The sequence below is a fragment of the Nanorana parkeri genome, unplaced genomic scaffold, assembly GCF_000935625.1.
Source record: "Nanorana parkeri isolate BGI_ZX_2015 unplaced genomic scaffold, ASM93562v1 scaffold387, whole genome shotgun sequence".
Lineage (NCBI taxonomy): Eukaryota > Metazoa > Chordata > Amphibia > Anura > Dicroglossidae > Nanorana > Nanorana parkeri.
The window spans coordinates 220952-236252 of NW_017306655.1; the positions used below are offsets into that span (position 1 = coordinate 220952).

The window sequence follows — 15301 nt, forward strand, 5'->3', positions numbered from 1 at the left end:
CCCCCCCATGCTGCTTTAGGGACTCACCTAAATGATGTCTCTTGATCCAATGATCTTCTTCCTCCACTTGTATTCAGGAGTCCCTCCAGCACTGGTGCCAGTCTCTGATCCAGCACAGACTCCTGGTTTCGCACAAGGCTCAAGGCTGCGTACATTCACCTAAACTGTGTCTCTTCTCTTCTCCCCGCCGATGATCTCTACTGCGCGTGTATATAATATCACTACACAAATTTGGGTAGTTCAACAGGGTTGATGTCTTTTTAAATATTTATTCTTGGAGGGGCTTATATTTGTTGCCTTTTTTCACTGCGGCTGTCACGATTGGTGATTTATTCAAAGGTTACCCATCAGTGCGAGGAGTTCTTTGTTGCTTTCTAGATGGGCCCACACTAATCTTCCTGCACGGCCGCTCGAGAAGCTACAGATCTACAGCCGGGAGCGAGCGGCGGAGACAGAGGTAAGTTTTTACCTGTTAGGTAAAAAAAATAAAAATGGCACTTTTGGCAAAATGCAGAAAGTGCCATCTTTTGGCTGAAATTGTGGTGCATCCTTGGTTTCTCTCCTTCCCACTGGGCGCTGCTCTATGTCCCCTCTAACAGAGAGCAGTGTCCAGCGGGGAAGAGAGAAACTATCACAGGAGGCCGAGTGGTGTGGGGCAGGAGAGCGATCTGAGCAGCCATAGTGTCACAAGACCCTGAGCTCTCACAAGAGCAGAGACAGCTGTAAGCTGTCACAGGAGGCTAGGTCGGCGGTTGAGGGGAGGATTCAGCTGTCAGAGGAGATCGAGCTCTCCTCCCCACACCCTCGCTCCGCCTCCTGTGACAGCGAGTGTATCGAGAGCGGGTACAAGCACTCAGTGTTTGTAAATAATTGAGGACATAATATGTTTACTGTGTCCCTAATTATGAATGAATGGGAAGCGATCTACATCACTTCCTGTTTCTTTATGATTGTGGACATGGTAAACATACTATCTCCACAAGTTATGAATGAACAGGAGCACTCAGTATAGAGGCTTCCTGTTCATTTATAACAGGGCATGCGGAAAAAAGAGACGGAGAACTCAGTGTCCTCAATCTCTTTTTTTATTTTGAAAGGGAAATATCAGGGATCTGTTTAGACCACTAATATTTCCCCAAAGCCCCCAACAGTACAGAATTTTTTTTAAAAATATTTAATAAAAATAAATTAATTAATAAAAATATTTTTTAAAAATTGAAAAGTTTACTAAAATGTTTTTGATTTCAGCCTGACTTTCGTTTCGGTTTTGAAAATTTAATTTCGGTGCCCCTCCAGTTGAGTGTTTTCCCTAAACCACAGCCAGGTTTTGTATGCATAGCAGATCACCCTCTCCAATCTATGAACAGCTCTTCTAACATCTACCAGAATTGCCAAATCCAGGACTGCTTAAATCCATAAAAACACAGAAATGTAGTTGCCCCAAGTAACTTAGCTTAATAAATAGTATAAAGAAGGTACTATTTTAGTCGAACACATTTTGGTTTGATTTGCATGCATCATCTATAACCCTATTATCAAACAATGAAAGGATTGCACAAGCATCTGTTTGGATTGCACAATAACCATTCAACGAGCTGTCTGAGTGTTCCACTTATTAGAAGGAGGATCACAATTATGGGTGGGAACAATAATACTCTGGAACAATTACATAGACTGCACACCTGAAAACAGACTTAAAACACCACATCAGTACACTTACACAAATTATATATTTTAAAAGTTAAGCCTTACACATTACAACCCCTCCCAAAGTGGATTGTTCAGTTGTGGTTAGACTGGAAGAATCATACAGCAAATTTAGACGTAGTAAAGACAGAACTCCTTATCTTTATTTTAGTTCTTGTTTCTTGTTACTAGGGATAAGCAAAGTTGAGAGTTTTCATTAACACATGTTTGCAAAAATCAAGACATTTTTTATCATTTGGCAAAATGCATAAGCATCAGTAAGAAAGGCTAAATCAAGTTGTTTTTTTATTTTTATATTGTGATCTAATAAAAAATATTCTTTTTATAGTTGAGTGCTCGGTCACTGTAGCACCTGAAAAGTCCTTATAAGTGAATTTTGTGGTCTAAAATGCTAATTTTCAAGATGCAGGACTTTGACCACTGGGTTTGATCTTGGTTTTTACGGGTCTAATGGTCTTTAAATGGCTCTTGGGGGTAATGAATCTCCTTTAACGATCCTGGAGTTGTTCTTGAATCAATAAATAGCCTCATTATTTTATGTTTGTTAACACGAAAAAATGAACAGTGAACAAAACATAAAATAGAACATTAAAGGCAAAAGTAAACAAATAAAGACAGACCCAGAGAGACTGAGCGGAGGGGCTGCATGACTGAGGGGAGGAATAGTCCCTGGAGAAGGGGTTCAAATAAAATGGGAATTAACCTATCTTACCTGATTGGAGGTTGGGGTCAGGTGTCCGGGAGGAGCCGTAAGGGTTGGAACTGCAAGGGCTGAGGGGCGTTCTTTCAAGAAAGTCGACGGAGGAAGCAGGTTGTCCCACTCACCCCCCCCTTATTTGGTGGTTTACGGTGTCTGGTTTACGGTGTCTGACTCAATTTAACTCTTGAATTCTACACCTTAATGAACACTTTCCGCTAGAAATCAAGATCTGCTTATTATATCCGAGTCCCTCCCCCATTTTATATTGCGGTATAACAGTAACATACAAATGTCCTTGTGGGAAAAAGTTACATTTACTTACCTCACAGCCAGCTTCTGCTTGCAGTGTCTAGGCAAAGGTCACAATCCTTCGATAGAGGTCCTGGGAAAGGCGAGGATCTCAAATCTTGTGAGAAGATGCTCCTGCACTGTGCTGGAGTGTCTTCTCCAGAAAATTGGTTTACTTATCTCTTCCCAGAAATCTTGTGAGAAGGAAAGTGACATTACCCCCCTACAATGTGAAAATCAGTGATTATGTGTGTATTTCTGCTAACGTTTTTCCCCCTCATTTTGGTGCTGCTATCATAGTAATATAGCATTTTAAAAAGGGGTGGGAAGCCTTGTGATAATGAGGAGACATTACTGCAAGGTCTGCTTTCAAGTAAAGGGTCTTTGTCTACTAGCTTTGAGCTTGTGTCAATGGGTACATGAAGCTTGCTTTTAGATGCACTATATCTACATTTGATATCAGTTTGGGACACTTCTAAGATCATTTAAATTTCACTGACAGGTGACCTGCATTTGACCTCCTCCTGAACTGCATCTGATCTCCTAAGCTGCCTCAATTTGCTTCAAGCTGCTTTTGCATTCCCAGTCGCTTGTAATTAATGTGCTGCATATTGCCTTATTAACTCATTATCACAGCCAAAGGGTATTTTTTCTTGCGTGATTGACGAAGATAACAACAGAGAACAACAGAGACCTGCTTCGTTTCCACACATGTGCAAGATCTAGCACACTGCCTCCTGAGATATGTGCTGTAGACGTCTCAGGAGGTAGTGGGGGCCAGATACATCATCCTAGCCAAGGCAAAGATTAAGAAAGTAAAGTCATAAAATGGTATTTGTTGGGCTTTTAAAAAAAGAAAAACTGCAATTGTGTCACAGGGAAGGGAGAGGAGGCAGGTGAGAGGATGCTCTTTAAATTAATGAAGGTGTGCTTTAAGAATGCTGCTACTTTTAAAATAGCAACTCTTAAAGGAAACACATTTATTGGCATTTTCTTGCTTTTAGTGCACCATAGGGTAAAATAAGACGTTTAAGCTGTTATGAACAGAAACGTGCAGTGACAGCATTCCATTACCTTGAAAAGCAAATGCAGATGTTTTAACTTCAAATTTAACACATCAGGATTGCAGCCTCATAACCACTTGCTGCATTACAAAAAAATGCATTTGAGTATTACAAATCTCACAACAAGACAATACTGCGCTAGATACTATGCCTGCCCCAGGGTCCCAAAGAATGCTGATGTCGCCCTCATCTGTGCGGAAATATGTTTTCTAATTTTTTTTAGGATGTTATTTTTAATCAATTTTTATTGAGAAATTTAATGAAATGTTTTAATCACAAAAAAATTGGGAGTAAAGACCAAGTGTTCTGAAAGCCCCCTTCCCCTTAGGGTGTGTATACCTGGGTGAAGTATACAACTCTTCTAATATTGAATTTAAAAAAACTGATAAGTAACAAAAAAAAAAAGTTGAACTTGGCCGTCTAAGCATTTATTTATACAAGCACATTATAAAATATTATTATTCCTGGTGTGTACTCTGTACACCCTGGCATACGAAAACTGAAGCTATTATTATTGTGGTTCTTATAGCAGAGCCTGGCCTTATATGATGGAACATGACGTATGACATTAATTCACATGATATGAATTCTTAAATTACAACAGATCAAAAGATGACGTATTACTTTAGTAATGACTAAGCTTCCAAAGTCTAAATGGTATTGCTAGTTTTCCTGGCACAGAACCTATAACTCATCAATAATGCGGCACGTGTTATACCAAGTATTACCTAAGTATATATTTTGTTAAACATATCTGCATACATTTGAGAAATTCAATGCAGTTATAAGCCACACTTCTTTTTTAATAATTAAAAAAAAACTCTCAAAAAAAAAAAATCTACTGTATATACTATTATACAAGATTTATATAGTGCCAACAGTTTGCACAGTGCTATATATTTATACTATATTGTGATTTAATGATATTAAGTTATATTAAAAATGAACTTCTTGGAGAAAGAGTTAAGGGTACAAGATACCCATAAACAGCAACATTTTATGGAGGCTCTAGTGTTTCAGTAGTAGCCTCTCAGTTACCCCTCAGTTCTTTAAGAACAGCTACTGTTGGCCCTAATTTCTTCACTTTGGGCTTCCCAATGATAACAGATGCTTTAAGAGCAGATATTTAAAGGAGAACAATGGGGTTAAGGCTTTTCCCCATAGTTCTCCTTAGCGTAACGGGAGGACACAAACTAGCGTCCTCTCGTCACCCTAGGCTCAGTATTCCGCGAGCTGTAGTGTGCGGTATACTGAGTTGCCGCACCTGAAGCGCATCCCGACAATTATGTCTGGATCCGCCCAGCTGTGTGACTGACAGCTTGTTCTGCCTATCTAGAGGCAGAGCCAGCTGTACCCGCCCCTCCCCCGTCCATTCCACCAGTCAGCGCTGGATGATCGGAGCGGTGAGGGGGGAATCCAGCCACTCCCCTGTCACAGCAGAGAGCCGTGACAGGATCGAGAGGTGAGCGAACGCTGGTATGTGTTCGCTCACCTCCCGATCTACTAAGCCGACCTGTGACAGTCTCAGCCAACTCTCTTTAATAGATTCCTTAGGTCTGTGACGATAATGGGGGTGAGTCTGAATATTAAAAATAGAATTCTTTTGTCCCCCAGTTCAGAGCAAATGCAGGCCTTCATTTATCATTATTATTATACAGGATTTATATAGCACCAACAGTATGCGCAGCACTTTACAATAATTTGCCAGGCCTTCCACATTCCACAGAACAGAGATCTACTTATCTGGCTGTGATCTTTATTGCCCCAGCCCTAGTGAAAGTCCCAAATAACTCCTAAGCATTTTAAAGCTGTCCCTAAATAAAACCATGTCACCAGGCACTCATCTGTCACCAGTGGACAAGTGAATATAAACAATAGCAGGTCTGGTAGAGGTAATGACCCAGGCGACCCCGAATTCACCCGAAAGTCATAAACCTGAGTTACAAAATCAGCTAAATTTCATAATTTGGAATTGGGCAGGAATAATGTAAAATTAAGGGTTATCCTCCTCCCTTCTTTCCCTTCCAAGCCCTGCCCTAAGGGCCGACTCCAGGACACCTTACAAAAGGGGCTTATAAAATATTCTGTCTAGGCAACTAGACATGGCTCTTGCTTTAAAAACATCAAGGAAGGAACTAAGAAGTCTTAACATAGCAGAAGAGTTCCCCTTTAATCTCTGGACATTATCTGCTGAAAGCTTGCTTGAAGAAGAGCACTTAAGACTTCTCTTTCGCTTTTACAACTCTGAACTCTGTCAGAACTCCTAAAACCAGGACTGTTCAATATTCTCCTTTTATTCCCTTTTATTTTACTGTTGTATATATATTTTGACTCTTTTTATTAATATATTTTTCTGTATATTTTCTGCACCGTGCCTTTTATTAAAGGACGATCTTAAAAATCGTTAAGCATATCTCTAAGCCGTAAATATGAACTTAAAGTATCCTTGCCTCTGTGAAGAGCGCTACTGTATAGTGAATTCTGTCATATTCCTGTCTGAGAGTACAGCGTTATCATAGGCTTTAAGTGTTTTAAATTGGCACAGCACTTACTGGGCACGGTCTGTGTTTCCGTTAAAAAAAAAAAAACACATGGTGGCAGCGAACGTTGTGGGTAAAGGGTTAACTGCAGAGTTAATCAACCCTGGTGACAATTGCCCTCAGTCTGCTGGCCTGAGATTGTGTCTCGTGAGCTGGGGAATCTCTGTGCAGGGTGAGGCTGAGAGTGGAACCGCCACGTCTTTGTTCAGACTTTGTTCAGACTTGTGTATAGTCACGTGTGATTAACGTACAGTGGGTTTGGGCCTACGTCACAAGGCCTTCTTTTCTTAGAGATGCTTGAAGCACCCCTAGTGGCGGATTGTTGAGTCAGTCTCCACAACAGGGCCTACTGTATGGTCCATCTGCACCTAACGGCCATGTCAGGAAACATGCAGTCACTTGGTAATGAGGCCCTGTCAGACAGCCCATCTTAACCAGGCCACCACTTGTCCTCTGACTGAGCGTCTCTCATGTCCCTATTCCCCCACTTATAGGCTGACCCTTGTGTCCATAAGAATAAAGAGACACAGTCAACACCCTTCATTTACTCCTCTTTACTGCAGATGAACTTTCATAATAATAGTCCATAGGTAATAATCATTCCATCTTGTATGGCTGTAGCTGAGCCTCATGTTCATAAGAGTAAAGGGCACTGTCCAAACACTTCATTTACTCCACTTTACTGCAGGAGAACCTGCACAATAACAGTCCGTAGGTAAGCATCATTCCATCTTGTATGACAGTACAAGTCCAGATCTCTGTCCACTAGCAGGGATTGTTTTTGCTTTTAAAACGTCCAGCTGATTTGGTGGTACCCACATCTTCCTTTGAAGGGGATGCCACAAGTAAAATTTACTGTATTTTTACAGCTAGGCCCCAACACTTACAGATGTCCCAAACTGGCCTTTCTCCATCTCAGACTGCCAACAACTACTGGCTTTCTGAACTCACACCCAGGCCGCACTCCATGACTCCCCCCCAAGCTACACCTCTGTTCCTTTTTGCAGTAGGTGGAAATGCGGCCTACCTGTAACAGCTCTTATCATACTCTCTCTGGACAAGAGCCTGGGAGGGAATAACTCTTTTAGAAGGTTGTTCCAAATATTTATCTTCTTGCTAGTGCATCATATGTATGATGATAACCTCCTTGTAAAAGCTTTGTGAGCCAATCATTGTATATTGCATGCCAATTGTTACTTGTTGCATTAAAAAGGAACTGAACTCTAGAAGCTGTTCCAAAAAAAAAGGCAAAGGGCAAAGAACAATCTCCCTGCAACTGACCTTTCCCCATTACTGACTTGCCATCCTGGTTCTGCACTCTGTCTCTGTTTAGAGGTGGCCATCTTTGTTTATGCATAACTTTGTTTCCTTATGTCAGGGCCTCCAGCAAGGAGAGTAGCACAGTTGAGACATTACCAAATCTGACTACAGTTAAAAGCAACAGCGTCTTAGTTGATCTCACACTGCAAATACAACTGTGAGGCTGTAGACACAGGAGTGCCTAGGCACACTCACAAACTAGGGAGTGCACTGCTATTTTCAGGAGGAATTCAAGACAAAAAGTACACTTTTCAGGGTACTGAAACATTTCTACATTTTCTTCATTACAAAGCAAATATTAACTCTATGTTATAAATATAAATCGGCTTCTTTAATCAGCTGATCGAGGGATGCCGGCCAAAAGGGTGCCGACACCTATTGTGCAAATTTCTGCCTGTTCTTGATGAAATTGTCATAGTGTGTGGTCATCTTGAGACTACTGCAGTGAACATTTTTGTCTTTTTAAATAAAGGATTTATTTTAAATAGTTTTATCTTTTTTTTGTTAGACTTACAGGTCATCAGCTATGACTCGTATCCCATTGCAAATAAAACAAACCATCATACCAATGCTTATGACTGCAGTGACCCAATCTTCAGGCGAGGACAACCATTCACCATGACACTGAACTTTAACCGACCTCTGCAGTCAGGAGAAAATGTCATATTAATCTTTGAAATTGGTAAGTAGAATAATTTGCATAAAATATATATTTACTATAAAATCCCAATAGCCATGTGGATATAAAAGCCCCAATGCTGACGGAAAATGGGAATTCCCTTTTTATACATATCCATTTGAATAATGGTAGGTAATTAACTGTTTTAACATTTAATTCATTCATTATAGGTGACACCAGATCTCTCAGTGTTTCTGGGCTTTTATTGATGGATCTCTATTTTGTCCTGGTTAAAAATCTTGTGGGTCCCTGTAACCTGCAGAACTATGCTGGTTGGAAACTGAGAGAGAGAATATAGGGCTACAGACATTCATTGGTAAAAATAGACTCCAGACTCACCAACCCCTTCCAGGTTCACAGTGCTGAAATACTTTGGTAAGAAGAGGGTGACACTTTGTAATAGAGCCATAACTGGATAAAGGATATTCTTGAGATCTTCCCGGGGAGAGATACAAGATTTGTTCCTGAGGTGAATGCCATCCTGTCCTTCCTGGTACCTGCTGCTGTCAAAGAACTCCTCTGTTTCTCCTTCCTAGATAGTTCCAGACCCCTCCTGGGTCCACATCTGGCCTCCTGTATGCTTGAGGCCTAGTCAGCTTCTTCAACCTTGTACATCCTGCACCCAGGCTAGGCCCAGGGGCAGACTGCCCTAAACACGTGGCAATTCCTGAGTATTTAGGCACTTCCCCAGCATGCACCATTGGTCATGAAACTCCTAGTGATTGGCTGCTGAGGCATAGACACCCCCAATATTCTTCCATTGGCTGCCCCACTCTGCGGCAGGTCACACCCCACTACAGTTAGGTGCAGAAAATAGCAAAACACCAAATGATCACAAACTACAAATCAGCCAGGCTGATTACATTTCCAGCAACACTAAATTTTCAGAGCCACATAGGGTGCAGGGGCTACAGTAGATTTAAAGGAGATTGTACAAACATATTTTATCATGCTTTTACGCCTTTTAGGCATTAATTCAGGGTTAAGAACCCTGATTTATAAACATTCAATTGTTAAGAAAGAAAACATACTACAACTATGAGCCTCATCCAGTTACCTAAATCCTCTTTAATGATTGGTGGAGATAAAAAGTGTAAGGAATTTACTGGAATGGCCAGGCTAGCCCTATGCACGAAACAAATAGATTGATGTACACAGAGATCCTCACCCCTTTCTTATTAACATAAGAGTTCCCCAACTCTTCTTGGTAACTCTCACTTGCTAGGCAAGAAGAACAACCCCTTGCTGCTATTTTGTAACATGAATAAAGGTAATTTGTTCAAACCAAGAGAGGTTTACTGAACAGAGTGCAGCTAAAGAACGGGGTCGGAGAGTGAAATTACGGTATAAAAAATTACATTTATTTAGTTTACGAAATAAAACAATTTTCCATATAAACAGACTGCACAGTTCAAAAAACCACTATTCCCACACCCTTAAAAAAGATAATTGCAACAATCCATTCGTACAAATCAACACTCACACACAAACGGAGCCAGCTGATCAATGTACTCTAAATCTTCAGGTGGCCCTCGATTTTGAGGGAGCAGCGTAGAACTAAAGTGAAGGGGTGCGATATAGTATATGTCAAATGCCTGGGAATTTCCTGTCGAACTTTCTTAGTGTGTTTCTCTTTTTCCGTGAGGTGTCTTAAAGATATCGTTTAGTTGGAGTAAAGTCAATATGAACCTTTGACTTGGATCCTATGGACGCCTTCTGCGGATACAATAAGTGTCACTGCAATTGATACTTAGTTGATGTTATCTTACTTTGTAACAAAAGAGCATGAGGATAGGCCCGGTGAGTTAATATATTGTGTGCCGCTGAGTTATAATCACACTTGGCGAGCAGAGTGCTTCCCCTCTGTGTGTAAAAAAGGAACTCGAGTAGGTTTTACTCACGGCTACTTTAACTCTTTAAACCGGACGGTCACTCGCTCGAGATGTATGGATACTTGATAATCAGATTGTGTTTTTACATGTATACTTCCTGGACAGATGCCAGACTAAGGATGGGGAGGGGGAGGGGGAGAAAAAGGGGATGAAAAACAGGATGGACAGGAATGCAGATGAATCACGGAATAACGGGACAAATAAGTTGAAACTCTATAATTATCATTCAATCATTCATTCCGCTTTGTGAAGTGATGTAACAAATGTTATATCCTGTTCTAGATGTCCATTGCTCAGCTAAATAGATTAACTATGATGCTACATATTTCCTTTCTTATGTCCTATACACTGGATGTTGTGAATCGTCAGGTATGTTCCAGGGATTATTATAATTAGGGGAGGAGGTGCAACTATGGTTATATCTAACTCATCTTAAATGGGCCAAGTTGTTGCAGTTTACTTTATTTAATTGAAGTGGCACCTTTTGTAGTTATTTATTTATTTATTTAAATAGAAGTTAACTTCTATTAAAACTAAATAAATGTAATTTTTTATACCGTAATTTCACTCTCCGACCCCGTTCTTTAGCTGCACTCTGTTCAGTAAACCTCTCTTGGTTTGAACAAATTACCTTTATTCATAGCCCTATGCACCCCTAAAGCCAAAGTCAGAATTGGATTGTAATGTGTGGAACTATATATGAGGCAGGTAACTGGGCTTAGTTTTGTCTGAAGAAATACAGTCTTAACGTGTGCATCTGCAGTAAATGCAGGCTGTATAATGAGAAACAGTCATGTATTTAAGAAGAGATTATAGCCAACACCTTGAGGGTGAAGAATCATAGAAAAATGAAAGACAAACTTACTGTTAACATTAAAGTCAATTAATAGCATTCTAGGTACATCAAGACTGAGACTGCTTTAAAGATATCCATGATTCAGTGTTGCTTACCATTTGGTGACGTAAAGGAAGTATTTATGAACAACTCGAGAATGCAATGGAAAAATATCTTGACACAATGTTATGATTATTATAAGTGAACTATGTCTATTAGGAGCATTCCTAAGGTTGCAATTCATCTAGAAAACAACAGGGCAGCAGTAAAAGGAACAGCAAAAGTGCATATAGAGGGTTAATATTGGCATTGCCAAAATGTGGGCATGGTTCCACAACAAAGCCTTAACCTTTCTGTACATGGAAAAACAGCCAGATACCCACACCAACTACAGATCAGTGGTGGTCACCTAAGGGACACACATACGCTATATTCCACATCTGTTACTACCTGTAAAATCCATTTCATTAGTAATATTTAGTGGCATACTGAGATGTAGCAAAGGTACCTGTGCAGTGATAAATGCTGGGGTATTTTTTTGACACTCATTAGAACTGATCAAGCTGCTCTGATAAAATGCAGAATGTTTTCAACATTAAAGAACAATTCCAGTTAAATGTGACTAAATACTAGCTACCCAGAAAGTATATAGTTCCAAACAATTGATTACTCCTAATGATCAATTAGTCAAGACATACTATAGTATAAAAGTATAAAAACAAACAGTGCTTTTAGATTCCAGATTCCTAATGCAGTCAATGTGATTGATTGGCCATGACAGTCTGGACATAACAAGTCCCCACACCATGCTTCGTTTACCAATCCCTTAGATCATATGTGTCAAACTCAAGGCCCAGGGGCCGAATCCGGCCCACCAGGTCATTTCCTAGACTTTCAGATCTAGGTATAAAGTTATTACTAAAACCAGTGATAATCAAATGCAGAGGCAATTATGATAAAGATTAGATACATTTATATGGTCTTACAGATTCCTTTGAGGGCAACCATAATGTTGATACGGCCCACGAATAAATTGAGTTTGACACCCCTGCCTTAGATGGACCAGAAGTGGCATAAGTCCTTATTAAACAAGCAGCCACACAATTCCCTCCTTTAGAATCCAGAAATAGGGTACCCATCATAGAATTCTGTCAATTAGCTGAATATCGACACAACCACAGTTTGAAATATATTGTACATATCCAAAGTACTTAGTGCAAAATGTTCGACATATCAAATGGGTTTGCCTTGACCAAACATCTTCATATCTCAGCGTTTCACTGGGCAAGATTTCTCAATGCTCTTCCTCTATTTATGTACCTTAGGAAACTTGTTGCATGTCAGAAAAGATTGATTACACGTGTTTGTAATTAAAAAAAATGTCTGATGTTCTCTCTCCTCTAGGTCCTAATCCATCAGAGAGCTCCAGAACAAAAGCAGTGATTCGTCTGTTTGGAGCTAGAAATCAGAGCTCATGGAGTGCAGTCTTGTCATCCAGCAGCTCTAATAACATTACTGTGACAATAAACAGCCCTTCAGATGCTGTGATTGGACAATACATTATGAGTTTTGTTGGAAACTCTGGCACACCACAGCCTATTTGTGGACTATATCTCCTCTTTAATCCTTGGGATCAAGGTATAAAGCATGAAGCACATTTTTAAAAGCACTTTATTGGTGTGTCGTTCTATTGTTGGTGTATATTTATAATTTTTTCCTAAATTTCCAGAGGATGATGTATTTTTAGCCGATGAAAGTGAGAGACAAGAATATGTTCTGAACGATAAAGGAGTTATATTTATGGGAAGTGAATATAGCATCTTACCTCTGTCCTGGGGCTATGATGAGGTATTTTTCGCAGCAGATATATATATATATATATAATTTTGTCTATATGAATGTCAATTGGTTAAAGTTAAAACTTGGATCATACAAACCAAGCTTATGTCCATGACCAATCAAATGCTTATGCGTATATAACATAGAACAGAGATAGTATGCATTCAAGGTGAATAGTTTACTGATGTTATAATCTGAAAAATACCAATATATGGGTTACGACACTCAGGGCCGGCCTTAGGCCTTTAGGCGCCCTGTGCGGATAAAGCTTTACAGCGCCCCTCAGTGGCCACACCCTTTAGTGGCCACGCCCCCGTAACCACACCCATTTCCCCCAATATATGCACCATTTAAAGAGACACTGCCTTATGCTGCCTGAAATGTAGAAAGGCAGCAGAGATTCAGCATCCTTTCTGCTCAGGGAAGATTTACATTAGTGATGAGGGCAGTTTTTGCAGGATTGATGATTGTTGCTATTTTTAGGGGTACTATCCCCCTTTTGGAACCAAATTACTCTGTTCCTCTTTCCACCTCCCTCTTTTTGGCCTTATGTATAGACCTCTATAAACAAAATGTATTATTTAACCATTTAGAACACTAAACCTGGTATTTTCCATTCATTTTGAAAAGCCAGTATGAAGTAAAAGTGATAAAAAAAGCAAGTGTTGGCTTAAATAATATTTTTTGTGTATTAATTCTTAATGGTCCAGAAAACAGGGGCATGCATGCTTTATTTACATACTTTGTGCTATAATGTGTCCCTCTTTACCATCACAGAAAGTTGGGGAAGTATGGCTAAGATGCTACTAGCTAGAGATTGCTAGTTAGTAATACATAATTAATAATTAATGAATTGATGCTTAATTATTTAGCATTTAAAATAATTTAAAAAATAGAGGATGTATGCTGCTACTGTCCACAGCAACCAGTTAGACCTCATCTTTTGGATTTTTTAACGATGAATCAAGGATTCTCATTAAGATCTTTGGGCACAGTACCATGTTTATTCCATTATTCATAAATCATTTGCAATAACTGATGTCATATGATCACTTATCTATATTAGTTTGACAGGAGCGTGCTTGAGATTTGTCTTGCTATAATGGACCGGAGTGTTAACCACCAACATGACCCAGCTTTGGATGTTGCCCAAAGGAATGACCCACTCTATGTATGCAGGGTAGTCCATGGAACGGTGAGTTTTAATTTACATTACACATCATTTGCACATACAGTAGACAGGAATATAACTAAACAGGGTGTCAGTAGTGGCAAAGCATCCAAGCCTATAACTTCCTCTAGGGGACAGTAATGGAAATCATCATGAACAGAAACCTTAGCATATCATTTGACCACATTTAAATAGACTGTCTTAAACCATATTTTTAGAAAGTGCAGGCTTTCCGACAGTATTTTTGCCAGTGTGCTATTTTCACATTCAAAGTATTTATATGTGAGTTGTAAAACTGCCCAAAGTGTTTTAATTCTGATCAGCCTCCCTTAAAATTCACACACTGCTACCACACAGCATACCCAGGTCCCTGTCAGCCTTCGTTTATTGCAATACTTTTCTCAGCCTGTGGTTGATAGAAAAGCGAAGACAGTCGATAAATGGCACTGTGCCTACTCATCCTATTAGAATGATCTATTGTGATGTGAGAGCTCATATACAGGGACACTAATATAATGCCAGAATTATGTAATGTTTAAAAATACATTTAAAGATTTGAATGAATATATAACTGAATTAAATAGATATATTTTTTATCTGCCTATAATTCTAGTAAGTGAGGGAAAATCTCAGATAGCCAAAAAAACCATCAGGGGTTCTTATTCTTCCACACCCTATCTAAAACGAAAAATATAAAAGTTTTGGCTGGAGATTCACCGATAAGCCATAACATTATGATCACCCGACTAATATTGAGTAAGTCCCTCTTTTCCCGCTAAAACAGCCCTGAGGCATTAACTCCACTAGACTTCTGACAATATGCTGTGGTATCTGGCACCAAGCTTTTTGAGCTACAGTAGCTCTTGTATTAGATCGAACTACACAGGCCAGCCTTCGCTCCCCGCATGCATGACAGAGCCTTGTCACCAGTTCACAAGTTTTCCTTTCCGTGGACCACTTTTGGTAGGTCCTGACCACTACAGACCAGGAACATTCCACAAGAGCTGCAGTTTTGGAGTTGCTCTGACCCAGTCGTCTATTCATCACAATTTGGCCCTTGTCAAAATTGCCTCAATCCTTACACTTGCCTATTTTTTCTGCTTCCAACATATCAACATCAGGATCCCAATATATTCCCCCCACTTCCAGGTGCCATTGTAATGACATAATCAATTAGATATGTGCATTCGGATTCAGACGAACTTGCAAATCAGGGAAATTCAGTTGATTCGCCAATTTGTCCGAATCCAAAATAAAGAATTATTA

At 39.7% G+C, this 15301-nt stretch overlaps 1 protein-coding gene across 1 annotated transcript in view; it reads left to right on the forward strand.

The window, feature by feature from the left end:
• Positions 1-15301, forward strand: part of LOC108789311 (protein-glutamine gamma-glutamyltransferase E-like) — a 44832-nt gene that overhangs the window by 1257 nt on the left and 28274 nt on the right. The window contains exons 2-5 of the mRNA XM_018559283.1: positions 8128-8301; positions 12430-12663; positions 12755-12873; positions 13931-14059. Coding sequence (XP_018414785.1) covers positions 8128-8301; positions 12430-12663; positions 12755-12873; positions 13931-14059 — 656 coding nt within the window. The remainder of the gene's footprint in view (positions 1-8127; positions 8302-12429; positions 12664-12754; positions 12874-13930; positions 14060-15301) is intronic.